Source organism: Pongo abelii, chromosome 8 (genome assembly GCF_028885655.2).
Source record: "Pongo abelii isolate AG06213 chromosome 8, NHGRI_mPonAbe1-v2.0_pri, whole genome shotgun sequence".
In the NCBI taxonomy this organism is placed as follows: Eukaryota; Metazoa; Chordata; class Mammalia; order Primates; family Hominidae; genus Pongo; species Pongo abelii.
The window spans coordinates 71,059,615-71,074,927 of NC_071993.2; the positions used below are offsets into that span (position 1 = coordinate 71,059,615).

Genomic DNA, 15,313 nt, shown 5'->3' on the forward strand with positions numbered 1-15,313 from the left:
TGGCTACCACTGTAAATTTGATACAAACTCTGAAAATAATGAATACTTAATTTTGGTGCATCTTTGAACAATTTTCTTGAGTCCAGGAGCCCAGATCACTGGGCAATCCAGGTGATCTGATACCACCGAGATTTTTCCTGTCAATCAGGAGATGAGGATTCAGGCTCACTGAGACTGCGGTTGTAGAGGTCACTCAACCTGTTGGTGGCTCTGGAAAATTCGGAAAATACTGATTATCTTAGGTTCAGGAAGAATTAGTGAAATGCCTATTTTTGAAATATAGGCTTAAGGAAGCGAGCTTAATTTGATAATGATATTTTTATAAAAATGAATTTTAGAAGTAAAAAACTTCCAACCTAGAATCACAGGAAATGTAGTTTTTCTGGTTTTGTTTTAAAGAATGAGATACTATTGTTCAAAAATTGAATAAGTATTTATTGTTCCAGAAGGTACATTGCTTTTTATACATATTTCATAAATGATACAGGATTTTACACATGTTCAATAGTTTGCTATTTGTTTAAAGAACTTTTCTCCATGTCCTCCCTCCCTTGCTTCCCACACACCCCGAAAAGATTTGCTCATTGCACTCTGCTGTTTCTTCTTAAAAACCCTATGCATAAACAGGATAAATGGTTTAAAAATAATTCACACAACTTAACAAAAATAAATGAGGGAAGGAGCTGACGACTGAGGGTGGTGGAGGGAGAAGGAAGTGGGCGGAGGGTCAGGAAGTGGAGACATGCATCCTTTCATTCCATCATGCCAATGAAAGGGGTGGTGGCAGGAGTAGCAGCAGCAGCAATCCTGGCTGGCCTTCAACCTTTGCAAGGCACCTGGAGTCTGGGTTTGTCATTTAAAGTTTTTCTTTTCATACACAATGATCCCAAAGGAGGAAGAAAAAGAGAAAAAGTCCTTGCCACAATGAGGAAGGATGAATCACGTGAAAGAAAAGGCCAATCAGTGGTGTGGCAGCCCCCATCATCCTTTCCATCCTGCCCCTACAGCAGTTAAAAACAGGATATTAGACACAGATTCCTTTGACTCTTCAAGCGCAGATGTCATCTGGAAATATGGTAGAAAATGTTTTGACAAAGTGTAAGATTAATTCTCTTTCTCTCAATTTAAGATAAGAAAAAATAGGGTGAAGAGAGTGGGCTGAAGGAAGCCCTAGAAATGTATTCCTATATAAAGATAAATTGCACCCTTTGAGATCCACACACTGGATTTACAACTGAAGTTGTGGAGGTGGGAGGGCTCACAAACAGTGTGGAAGTGTGTGTCCTTCGAGATGAACAAAGCCTCCAGACAAGGCAGTGCCATCTGGCTGGCCTGGAATGCTGTCACACAAAGCAGATTAGCAATAAAATTATTCTGGTTGAAATGGCTACAGAGCCATGATTTTTAGCCAATTTGTAAACCTTACATCTTCCTGATTTGGTAGTACAGCTGAACACCCCCCTTCCCTCTGATTTGTGTTGTGGAGGGAGAGGGGATTATCAATAGATAAGTATATAAAGGAGGGCAATTTTTCCTCCTATGAAAGACTAATTAATAAAACAAAACAAAACAAAACCAACAACCTCATGCAGCGTTGCCAATGATTTTTAGACACTGATCCAGAGCACTGGGATATATAGACATTTAAGAAGGTATTAAGAGATAATCTAAAGTATCAATTATTAAACAGTTGTAAGTTGGTTCCAATTATCAAATGGAAAAAATGAGTGTAGCCAAGAGGTACAGGTAGGTGGTCAGTAAAGGGATGCAGGAGGGAGAGATTCCTGGTAACTCTGCAGAGACTGGGTCCAATTTAAAATAAATGCTAATGATATTTTAGCATATCATGAGAATTTGCTTTTCTGGTATATTTATTTACTCCTATGTCAAAAATAGGGACAGTTAAATTAAAAACAAATAGAGTCGAGTGGGGTGCTGGTGTGTTACTCTTTTGCTGACTCTGCAAAGAAGATGCAAGAAACGAACACCCCCAGCATTGTTTTCTCTTTATGAATCTCTCAACTATATAACTGCATCATTTTCATCCAGAAACTGAGATACTTGGTTAAGACAATATTCACTAAGCCCTTTGAGCTTATATTCCACAATGCCTGATCCTCAGTTTTTAACATTCCCTTCTTCCCTCAGATCCTTTCTGTTTTTGTTTTATAATTAAACCCCCCACATGGCTCCCAGCTTCCACCTGCAATGCTTTAATTAAAAAGGCAAACAGGTGTTCCTTCTGCCAGGATTCAGAGGCTTTTTGCAGATCAATCTTTTTCACCAATTTGTCGGAGAGGCAGATGTACTTGTAATGGGTCTCTCAGTCTCTTAAGGTCCATTTCTGCCTAAAATAGAAAGAAAAGGTGAGAAAACTGGCTAGTGAAGCTTTCAATGATATTACTGTCTACCAAGAAAATGAAACTGTTCTCCATTACTATAAGTCAGAGAGATCATCTCAATAACTCTCAAAATAAGAGTGCCTTGAAACACAAAGCATTTTAACTCACGGCATAGGACAACAAAGGGTGAATCCAAAATGTGTGCTGTCCTTGGCAGTTTCAGCCCTCAACAAAGCCTCCAGAAAAAGCAGTGCTATCAACAGGGTAGGACTCAGAGGCTAAGAATGTAAGGAGCATCTGAGACATACATCTTGATGGTGTTTCTCCATTGAGAAGCCCTTTCACAAGGGCTAACAGCCAGAACTTTATGCTACTCAAGATTTTAGTTATTTATCCAGTATCTGTTTAAGTTTTTACTTAGCCAGTGAATTTTAGAACAGTGTGTGTAGTCAACTGTAGTACTTTCAAAACTCACACATGCTTGGACTTCACCCAGGAGGAGTTGGACTAACGAGCAAGCCTAGGGTGAGACTGAAGCATCTGTACTTTCAACAGCTCCAAGCATGATTCTGATGTATTCCTTCCAGTTTAGAATCACCGTACATAGCAAAGGAAGACAGAACTCCACTTAGGCCAAAGCAGGAAGATGGATTAAGCCTATTCAAAGCACAACCCTATCATCAAGAAGAGACAGGAAAGGCAGAGAAGAGCAACTAAACATTAAAGAGGATGGAAAAGCTTCTAGAGATTGCTGAAAAATCTCTAAAGTCACAAAGACTACACAGAAAAGGAATGAGGGTTTATTCACCAAAATCAAAGATAACAGAGTGAGGGAGGCACATAAGAGGTAGCTTTTATGAAAAATAAAATATATCAATCTTTTCCAAGCATCTTCTAGTTTAATAATCTCTAACCTGTCCCTGGCAAAGATCTCTAGCAGTCTTTCCCTCTTACCTGGGTTTTACTTTTCCCCACTGCTACCACACATTTATGTGAAAAATCTTAGATCAATTATTATAGAAATAATCAAAAAACAGAGGGAAAAGTAGAAACAGACAACTACAAAGAAATAAAATGAAAAAAAAAAAAAAGTAAAAGTAGGCCTAAAAATGTCAATGTGCTGGTGTTAACAGGATGGAGCGGACACACCATCTTCTCACTTGCTTTTTATAAAACTTTCTAGAGAAATGTCCATGCCTAAAATAGTTACTGTAATCAACTGAGGAATAATTTATACAGGAAGAAGAGGGTTGGAACATTCTTCCAGTTTACTCATTTGAAGAACCGTGGCTGTGGATAATAATAATAACCATGCAAGATGGGGCTGGGATTTATTTTAATTTTTGTAAAACTTACCTGAGCAATTGCATCCTTGAGTTGATTGTATTTCTCTAGGTCAAAACGTGACTTTTTGGCTCCTTTATGGAAAAATAATAAGTATTGTCTGTCTCTGGCTTCTGGATAAACATACTCCTAAAAAAATGAAGAAATGGAATTATCAGTCCTTAGCATACTATCTTTACAAAATATTTACTAACTGCTGCTTAGATTAATACATATGTATGCGTGTGTGCTGACATGTGCTGTGTTAAGTATTTAATTACCACCTGAACATTTTTACTGTGAAACATACAGAACAGTACACACAAAATGTACATCACAGTGAATCATCACACAATGAACATGCTACTCATCACCAGGTTTTATAAAAATAGAACTCTGCCAACAATCCAGAAACTCCCTCTTGCCCCTTCCCAATTACTCATATCTCTTTTCCCCAAAGTAATCACTCTCTTGACTTTTATGGTAATTGTTTTCTTGCTTTCTTTATAACTTACCTCCTTAAGCATGTATTCCTAAGTTCCACAACTTAGTTTTACCTGTTTTATGAATTTTATGAAGATGGAGTCATACAGTATATATTTATATGGCTACCTTCACTCAATATTAGGTTTGTGAAATTCACCTTTTGTGTGTAGCTATAGTCTATTCATTTCCATTATACTATATTGTATGGCTTCATCATAGTTTATTTAACCATTCTACTATTGATAAGCTTTTGGGTTGTTTCGGTTCTTACTAATAATGCTGCCAAAAACATTTCTGGATTTATCTCTTCTGCTGGAGATATACCTAGGAGTGGAAATCTTAGATCACAGGGTATCCATGTGTTCAAATGTAAGCAGTGATGATAAACAGTTTCCAAAATGGTTGTACCAATTATACGTCTATAAGCAGGATTATGAGGTACCACCATTTCACATCCTTGCCAATACTTGATATTGCCAGTTTAAAAGACGTTAGCCATTCTGCTGTGTATGCAATACTGTCTTATTTAAAAAAAGCTTTATTGAGATATAATTCACATACCATACAATTCACTCAAAGTATAATGCTCAATGGTTTATAATATAGTCACAGAGTTGTACAATCATTACTACAATTTTAGAAAATTTTCATCACCCCAAAAAAGAACTCCATACCTTGTGACAGTCAAGTCTCCTCTCCCCTCAAACCCCCAGTTCTAGGCAGCTACTAATCTTTCTTCTGCCTCTGTAATTTGTCTATTCTGGACATTTCATATAAGTGGAATCATACAATATGTGGCCTTTTGTGTCTGGCTTCTTTCACTTAGCATAACATTTTCAAGGTTCATCCATTTGTGGCAATGTATCAGTATTTCATTTCTTTTTATTGCCAAATAACATTCCATTAATAGTTATCGGGGAACCTGCCCCGATAGTCACGTGGGTTCTTTTCTATTTTTCCTAAGCGTTGGCCGGTTTGAGAAATAAAGGGACAGAGTACAGAAGAGAGAAATTTTAAAGCTGGGTGTCCGGGGGAGACATCACATGTCAGTAGGTTCTGTGATGCCCCACAAGCCGCAAAACCAGCAAGTTTTTACTAGGGACTTTCAAAAGGGGAGGGAGTGTACGAATAGGTTGTGGGTCACACAGATCACGTGCTTCACAAGGTAATAGAATATCACAAGGCAAATGGAGGCAGGGTGAGATCACAGGACCACAGGACCGGGGCGAAATTAAAATTGCTAATGAAGTTTCAGGCACTAATGTCATTGATAACATCTTATCAGGAGACAGGGTTTGAGAGCAACTGGTCTGACCAAAATTTATTAGGTGGGAATTTCCTCTTCCTAATAAGCTTGGGAGTGCTATGGGAGACTGGGGTTTATTTCATCCCTACAGTTTCGACCACAGAAGACGGCCACACCCAAGGGTGCCATTTTAGAGACCCATCCTCAGGGGTGCATTCTCTTTCTCAGGGATGTTCCTTGCTGAGAAAAAGAAATTCAGCGATATTTCTCCCATTTGCTTTTGAAAGAAGAGAAATATGGCTCTGTTCCACCCGGCTCACCGGCGGTCAGAGTTTAAGGTTATCTCTCTTATTCCCTGAACAATTGCTGTTATCCTGTTCTTTTTTCAAGGTGCCCAGATTTCATATTGTTCAAACACACATGCTCTACAATTTGTGCAGTTAATGCAATTATCACAGGGTCCTAAGGTGACATACATCCTCCTCAGCTGACAGGATTAAGAGACTAAAGTAAAGACAGGCAGAGGAAATCACAAGGGTATTGATTGGGGAAGTGATAAGTGTCCATGAAATCTTCACAATTTGTGTTTAGAGACCGCAGTAAAGACAGGCATAAGAAATTATAAAAGTATTAATTTGGGGAAATAATAAATGTCCATGAAATCTTCATAATCCAAGTTCTTCTGCCATGGCTTCAGCCGGTCCCTCCGTTTGGGGTCCCTGACTTCCCACAACAATAGTTATGCCACATTTTATTTATCCATTCCTCAGTTGATAGCATTTGGGTTGTTTCCACGTTGGGGATATTATGTACAATCCTGCTGTGAACACTTGTGTACAAGTTTTTGTGTGGATGTACGTTTTCATTTCTCTTGGAGATCCACAGCATTTTCCTGATCACTAAGAGGCTGAGGCCTTTCCATTTAATCTATTATTGGCCATTTGCATATCTTCTATTAGAAGTGCCTGTTCAGATCTCTTGCCATTTTTTCTAGTGGATTCTGTCACTTTCTTACTGATTTGTAGAATTTGTTTATATATTCTGGATATAGATCCTTTGTAGGGTATACATACTGCAAGTATCTCCTTCCAGCTTATTTACCCTCTTCATGGTGTTCTTTAATAAACAGATATTAATTTAATGTAGTCTAATTTATCATTCTCTTTTGTGAGATGGGATCTTGCTATGCTGGCTGGCCTCAAACTCCTGGGTTCAAGTGATCCTCCCATTTCAGCCTCCCAAGTAGCTGTGATTACAGGCATACACCACAGTGCCTGGCTTACTTTATCACTCTTATCCTGTCTGGTTAGTGCTTTTCATTCCGTGTAAGAAATCATTCTTTATTCTATAGTCATTAAGATATTCTCTTATAGGAGCTTTATTACATTACCTATCACATTTAGATCTACAATCCACCTGGAATTTATTTTTGTTTATACTATAAAATGGGGTTATTTCATTTTTTAATATAGGTATTTAATTGTCCTAGCACCACTTATTGAAAAAGACTCTCCTTTCTTTGTAGGGCCATCTTTTTTGTTTATTTATTTTTGAGTCTCACTCTGCGATCATAGCTCAATGCAGCCTCAAACTCCTGGGCTCAAGCAATCCTCCTACCCTGGCCTCCTGAGTAGCTGGTACCTACAGGTGCATGACACCACACTCAACTAATTAAAAAATTTTTTTTTAGCTATTGGGTCTCACTATGTTGTCCAGGCTGGTCGTGAACTCCTGGCCTCAAGTGATTCTCCCACCTTGGCCTCCCAAAGCGCTGGGATTACAGGCATGACCCATCACGCCTGGCCTGCCATCTTCTTAAAATCAAAAGTTCATTTATACTGGGTCTGTTTCTATACTCTTCTATTCTATAGGTCTGTCCTTGTGCCACTGTTATTGAAGTGTTATAACTAAAGCTGTAGTCTTCATATCTAATAGAGGATTTGCTCTTACCCAGTTTTTCTTCAAGAGTTTATTAGCTTTTCTTAGTCTTTTACATTTTCATATCGTTTTAGAAGCAGTCTATTCAAATCTCTTCCCCAATCCCGAAATCTGCTGGGTTTTTGACTAACTGGGATTGCACTGAATCTAATGGATCAGTTGGGTAGAACTGACATTTTTGGATAGAGTCTTATACATTTTTTATACATATATTTCTAGGGTTTTCCCCCCTGCTTTGCCTTCTACGTGTGGTCTATGTATTTTTAAAAGTAATTTTAAGGTGCAGCTTTAAATATTTTCATTTTCTAACCATTTGTTGCTAGCATATAGATACGCAATTGATTTACATACATTGATCTTGTATCCAATAACCTTATGAAACTCACTTATGGATCCTAACCAATTATCTGTACATTTCTTCTGTATTTTTTCATGTACAAAATCTGTGTCAGTTTTCTTTCTTTCCAATCTTTATATCTTTCATATTCTGTTCTTGCCTTCTGCACTGGCTAGGGCCTCCTCTTCAAAGGTGAATAGGAGCGGTACTTCTACCTTATTCCCAGACAATGAAGGAATATTAGAACATTTTAAGTCTATTTACCTGCTCCAGACATATATGTCATTGTTGTTGCACATTTAATTTTATTTATTTATTTATTTTTGAGACAGAGTCTCACTCTGTCACCCAGGCTGGAGTGCAGTGGCGTGATCTCGGTTCATTGCAACCTCCATCTCCTGGGTTCAAGCGATTCTCATGCCTCAACCTCCCCAGTAGTTGGAATTACAGGTGTGTGCCACCATGCCCAGCTGATTTTTTTGTATTTTTAATAAAGACAGGGTTTTGCCATGTTGGCCAGGCTGGTCTCAAACTCCTGACCTCAAATGATCTGCCCGCCTCAGCCTCCCAAAGTGCTGGGATTACAGGCAGGAACTACTTATGCCCGGCTTGTTATTGCATATTTTAATTCTCTCTATATTTTAAATTTCATAAGAGTTTATTATAATTGTTTATACATTTAATATTAGTTTAGACTCATCACTCACAGGTTTACCATTTTTGTTGCTCTTTATTCCTTTCTGCTTTTCTGACTTTTCATGTGTGATAATCTTTCTTCTGCCCAAAGAACATCTTTCAGTATCTCCTTTAGTGCAGATCTGATGGTGACACATTCTCTGTCTGAAAATGTCTTTATTTTGGAAAGATATCTTTTGCTGAATATAGAAGTCTAAGATGACAGTTATTTTCTTTCTAGAAATTGAAGATACTATCCCATTGTCTTTGGCTTTCATTGCTGCTATTGAGAAGTCAGCATTCAGTCTAACATGGACTCCTTTGAAGGCAAACTTTTTTCTCTCTTTGGCTGCTTTTAAGATTTTTCCACTTGGTTTTGGCTTTTGAAGTTTTACTACCAGTATATCTCAATGGAAATTTCCTTTTTTATTTTTATTTTATTTTTTTGATACAGAGTCTCGCTCTATTACCCAGGCTGGAGTGCAGTGGTGTGATCTCAGTTCACTGCAACCTCCGTCTCTCAGGTTCAAGCGATCCTCATGCCTCAGCCTCCCGAGTAGCTGGGATTACAGATGTGTGCCACCATGCCCAGCTAATTTTTGTATTTTTAGTAGAGAAGAGGTTTCGCCATGTTGGCCAGGCTGGTCTCAAACCCTTGGCTTCAAGTGATCCACCCACCTCGGGCTCCCAAAGTGCTGGGATTACAGGTGTGAGCCACCGTGCCCAGTCAGATTTCCTTTTTTATATTGGCTGGTACTGGTTGGGATTCTTAAATCTGTAAATGGATGTCTTTCATCATTTTGGAAAATTCTCAGCCATTAACTCTTTATTTAAATATTGTTTCTTCCCATCCTCTTTCTCTTCTCCTTCTGAGACTCCAATAAAATTAAATACATATTAGCCCTTTCCACTGTATACTGTGTCTCTTACCCTTTCCTATATTTTACACTTACTGTATCTGCACACTTCATTTTGAATAGTTTCTTGTGCCTTACTCAAGGTCACTATTTCTGTCTTTTGTTATGTCTAATCTGCTATTAAACCCATCCATTATATTTCATTTCTAAAATTTTTCAATGGGTTCTTTAAAAAAAAAAAATCAAGTTATCTGCCAATATTCTCAACCTTGTTGTTTATCTCCCTGAATATAGTAAGTATAATTATTTTAAAGGCTATGTCTGATAATACCAATATCTGGAGTCCTTGTGTCTGTTTGTAATGTCTATTGTTTCTGTAGGTATTGTGTATCTGCTTATTTTTATTGTATGTCTAATTTAATATTTGCAAAACTGGCCAGGCATGGTGGCTCATGCCTGTAATCCAGCACTTTGGGAGGCCGAGGCAGGCAGATTGCTTGAGCCCAGGAGTTTGAGACCAGTCAAGAGTGACATGGAGAAACCACAGCTCTACAAAAAATGCCAAAAAAACCTAGCTGGGCATGGCGGCATGTGCTTGTAGTCCCAGCTACTCAGGAAGCTAAGAGGGAGGGCTGCTTGAGCCTGGGAGTATGAGGCTGCACTGAGCCTTGATTGTGCCACTGTACTCCAACTTGGGCAACAGTGTGGGACTCTGTCTCAAAAAAAAAAAAGCAAAATTATTTGTAGAAATAATTTAAGGTTTAGAATGTTATCTCCTCCCAGGGATGATTTATGTTTGCTTCTGCATGAAACCTGTGAGCATCAGCACTCGGGGATTACCAGTATTCCAGGACTACCTCAATCTAATTTACAGGATTGAGATCAATGAAAGATGAGCTACAGTACCTGAAAGAGCCTATAATAGGTTAATCCTTATTCTACAATGGTAGCCTTTACAGGTTCCAAATCAAAGCAAGATGGTTTCTGTTTCACCTACTTTAGTGATCATTAGACACCAATCTCTAAGGCTTTGGTTCCTCTAGGCTAACAAGTGTGGCTCAGCTTCTTGGCCTCTCCACTATACCCTCCTCAATTAGCATAAATCCCCAGAGGAAAAAGCACACCTAAATACTAGTCTCATCTTCCTGGAACTCCTCTTATTTAGACCCTTACCTAGCAATTTTTGCTATTTTGTTAGTTCTCTAGTATCTTTAAACAGATGTGTATTATGTTTTGTCTAACAATTCTAACTTTTCTTAGTGGAAGGACTGGTTGATTGCCTAGTATGCCACAACTAGAACCAGAGTAAATATTTAGTTATTGATGATGATAGATAATAGATATTGGATGACTGATAGCTAAAGGGTTTGTGGAAGCCTTTTTAAAATGAATAAAACAGAGGTCTGAATCAACTGAAGGGATAATTAGTGGATTAAGAACTTGAGGGAAAGCCCTCTACATTCATTTAACATGCTGCTACTAGGCTATTCACCTATGTTTGCTTAGGATGTAAATATACACACTAAGTTTATTCAAATCTATTCTGTGCTTCCTCTTTTGGGCAACAATCATTTACTGAGCAACTATGTGCTAGACTCTACTCTAAAATTTCTGTGATTTGGGCTAAGTGCAGTGGCTCATGCCTGTAATCCTAGTATTTTGAGAGGCTGAGGCGAAGGATCACTGGAGCTCAGGAGTTTGAGACCAGCCTGGGCAATGTAGGGAAACCCTGTCTACAAAATATTTAAAAAATTAGCTGGGCATGGTGGCACATGCCTATGGTCTCAGGTACTCATGAGGCTGAAGTGGGAGAATTGCTTGGATCTTGGAGGTAGATGCTTCAGTGAGCTGTGATTATGCCACTGCATTCTAGCCTAGGAGACAGAGTAAAACCCTGTCTCAAAAAAAAAAATTATGATTTGATATTAAGTGAGAAAAGATGCAGACAGTTTCGTTAGGAAAGAAAGTCAGAGAGGGAGAGGTTAAAAACACAGGGAACACAAAAAAGAAACTGGAATAAGATACTAGGAGGAAGGAATGGGACTAAGAACATGTGGAGGGGCTAGCCCTAAATAGGAAAATGCCACCTCTTCTTGGAATTTGATGGAAATAGTGTAAAATTCAGTACAGATATAGTTGCATTTACAGTTTTAAGAATTAGAAAGCTTCTAACTGTTAACTTCAATTTTCTAGGAGAAGGTTAAGGGTGGGATGGGGATCTTGATGTGAAGTCTTAGAATAACTACTACGGGAATATGAGGGAAGAAAATATGATTAAAAACACAAGCAGTGGCCCATTCTACACTATGACATGATTTTTCTCTAGTAATATTTAATAGCCTAGATATAGATAGGATAAAGGGCTAGATTAATCCAATATTAGGAGTTTATAGAGTACATACTGTAAAAGACAAAAGGGCAGGGATGGTAGGATACTAAGAAGAGAATGGCAACACGGTTTAAATTGGATAGAAAAGGAAGTGATACAGGAGGAAGGTGATAGTAAAAAGTTAAGGGAAAGATGCCAGTAGCTTAAAGGTCTGGATGAGGTCAAAGGAGTGAGTGAGTGAATAAAAGGTCTAGAAAGAAAATAAATTATCAGAAATTAACATACTAATTTATATTATAAGTGGGACAGTTCTAGGAAAGAAGGCCCTGAACAGCCATTGAAGTGGTTTGCTGGAGTACAATATAAATGACGGTTATTGGAATTGAGGAGGTAAAGGGTATTAAAGGCTAGGTCATTATTTATCAACACTTTTTTCATTATTGCCCCCCTAAGTAGCTTTTTAAGGCATTTTTTCCTGATTACTCCTCCTTCCCACAGGAGGTTTAATATACTGTTTATCTGTTTATGCATTATAATATGTAATACATTTTTACTCCCCAAGAATCAACGCTCACTCCCACGAGGCAACATCATCCCTTTCATTGAAAAGGCATGGGCCAGATGGTGGGATGGCTGGTCCACCTGCACGCTGACACAGCTCCCACAGGCAAGTCTGACTGCCCAGCTCCTTTTCCACATAGTAGAAATCAGTACTCAGGTTCTACTGAAATATTAATCAGCAAAACTCAATATTCCATTTGATTTTATGATTTCAAGGAGCTTGCCATCTTAAAAAGATTCTTTGGAACTTAACATACTATTGGGATATATTTAGACTGTTAACAAGTACAGCAACTCATAGTAACAGCAGTTTAGAAGAGTTTAAATGCCATTGAACAGGCATTTGCTTCAGAGGTATTAAGATGGATATGTTAGTAAAAATATTTAATATGAAAACTATTTACATTTTATTTGGTCACTGTTTTCCTATTCATAAGTGAATAGTGACTAAATTATTTACTACTGCTATTTTGCAACTTGTCACTTGGGGGCAGCAAGACTATTTTGGGAATCACAGAATGGAGCATTTAACTAGTAGGACAGGTAGGGCATTAAAGATTCTACAGCATAATAAGAAGGGAGAAAGTGGTAACACTGTATTCAAGTCTAATACAGAAAACATGTACAAAACAGCTTTTTGTAAGAATTATTTCCCCAATATATTTTTATTTCTATTCTATATCTATTGTAATTATAGTTTTCAAAAGTTACTCCTCATAAATGAAGTCAACAGAAGGCAGCATAATTGAGTGGAAAGTGAGCAGCCTACAGAGCCACACAAATCTGGATTCAATTCCTCGTCCTACAGTGTACTAGATATAATGTTTGGGCAGATTACTTATCCTCTTGGAGACTCAGTTTCCTCATCTATGGAATGGGGATATATTAATACTTATAGGGTTGAGGTTAAACATATGAATAGATGTACTTATGTTACTAGATGTAAAATGCTTGACATATAATTAGGCTTAGCAAAACGTACTTAATAGTAATGACCAAGCAAAAGGTATGGGTATCTCACAGTGGAAAGAATGCTTCACCTCTTCAGTAATCAAGGAAATGCAAAGTCCACAAGGAAATACCACTATTTTGTACCCAATTAATCGGCAAGAGATATATCAAGGGCGATCTTTAGATTCAAGGTATAACTAGAAAAATATTAGTGTTTGGCTGAAAACATGGCTGTTATCCATGCCCAGAGCTGTGATCAGATAAGAATGATGTGACTGTTCAGTTCTGTTCACAGTGACTAGTATGAGCCAGACATGCTATTAGGTGCTAAAAAGTCTGGGCAAGCAATTGTAGGACATAAAACAGTTTACTTTCTTCTCTATTAGACACATTTGGGAGGCCAAGAAAAGTTAAATAACATTCTTGTGCTATCATTTCCCCAAACACAAATAGGCTGTGACCACTAATCTAACAACAGAAAGAAAATGCATATGTTCAATAGCAGCCATATTAAATATGAGATACAACTCTCAGCTTTCTTCTGATAACTAAGAAAACAGAAAAAGTTTTTCCTATGTCTCAGGTATTTCAAATATTTGATATTAAAGGGAGTGCTAGGTTGGATCTACGATGGTGTATTATAATAGTAACTGAAAGTAATGATAAATCTTCATACTTCCTAGAGTGACACTGGAATTCCAAGATATTCAAAACGGCACTGACAATAAAAATTAGTTCTAGATACTGGTATTCAATAAAGGAGCCTCAGTTGATAAAGAATAAATCAATGCTACCCTGAACCACGTACACACTTGATGCATTCCCTATCAAAATACCAATTATACTCTTCACAGAAATAGGAAAAAAATTCTAAAAATTATGCAGAACCAGAAAAAACCTTGAATAGCCAGAGCAATCCTGAGCAAAAAGAACAAAGCTAGAGGCATCATACTGATGTCAAAATTTACTACAAAGCTACAGTAAGCAAAATAGCATGGTACTGGCATAAAAACAGACACATAGACCAATGAAACAGAATAGAGAATCCAGATATCAATCCAAGTTTATAGCCAATCATCTTTGACAAAGGCACCACGAACCCACAATGGGGAAAAAGCAATCTTTTAAATAAATGGTGCTGGGAAAACTAGATAACCATATGCCAAAGAATGAAAGTAGATCCCCCCCTCTCTCCATACAAAAAACCAAATCAAAGTGTATTAAAGACTTCAATCTAAGACCTGAACTATGAAACTACTAGAAGAAAACATTGGGGAAACCTTCCAGACATTGGTCTGGGCAAAGATTTTTTGGTAAGACCTCAAAAAGCACAGGCAACACAAGTCAAAATAGACAGATGGGATCATATCAAACTAAAAAGCTCTTGTACGGCAAAGGAAACGATCAGCAGAGTGAGGAGACAACCTACAGAACTGAGAGAAAACATTTGCAAAAGCTATTCATATGACACAGGATTTATATCAAAATATACAAGGAACTCAAACAACTCAATAGCAAAACAATAAACTATCCAATTAAAATAAGGACAAAAGATCTGAATAGACATTTCTCAAAAGAAGACATACAAATGACTAATAGGTATATGAGGAAATGCTCAGAATCACTAATCATCAGGGAATACAAATCAAAACCACAATGAAGGTGGGGCGCAGTCGTTCACGCCTGTAATCCCAGCACTTTGGGAGGCTGAGGCGGGTGGATCACGAGGTCAGGAGACCATCCTGGCTAACACGGTGACACCCCGTCTCTACTAAAATTACAAAAAATTAGCCAGGCGTGGTGGCGGGCGTCTGTAGTCCCAGCTATTCAGGAGGCTGAGGCAGGAGAATGGTGTGAATCCAGGAGGCGGAGCTTGCAGTGAGCCAAGATCACGCCACTGCACTCCAGCCTGGGCAATAGAGCAAGACGCCATCTCAAAAAAAAAAAAAAACCCCAAAAACAAAAAAACAAAAACAAACAAATAAAAAAACCCACAATGAAATATCATCTCATTCCAGTTAAAATGGCTATAATAAAAAAGAAAAAGAATATCAAATGCTGGTGAGGATGTGGAGAAATGCTGGGAATGTAAATTAGTATAGCCATTATGGAAAACAGTAGGGAGCCTCCTCAAAAAAAGTAAAAATAGAAATATCATACAATCAATCTGGCAATCTCACTAGTGGGCATATATCCAAAGGAAAGGAAATCAGTATGTTAAAGCGATATCTGCACTCCCATGTTTACTGCAGCACTATTCACAATAGC

General features: G+C 37.9%; 1 protein-coding gene across 2 annotated transcripts in view; it reads right to left on the reverse strand.

Annotated features, from left to right (window-relative positions):
* Positions 1-414: 414 nt before the first annotated feature.
* Positions 415-15,313, reverse strand: part of MCU (mitochondrial calcium uniporter) — a 203,669-nt gene continuing 188,770 nt past the window's right edge. For both annotated transcript variants that reach the window (XM_002820831.5, XM_063727607.1), the window contains exons 7-8: positions 3,699-3,815; positions 415-2,348 (exon numbers count right to left, since the gene is read on the reverse strand). In XM_002820831.5, the coding sequence (XP_002820877.1) occupies positions 2,271-2,348; positions 3,699-3,815 (195 nt within the window). In that variant the 3' untranslated portion in view covers positions 415-2,270. The remainder of the gene's footprint in view (positions 2,349-3,698; positions 3,816-15,313) is intronic.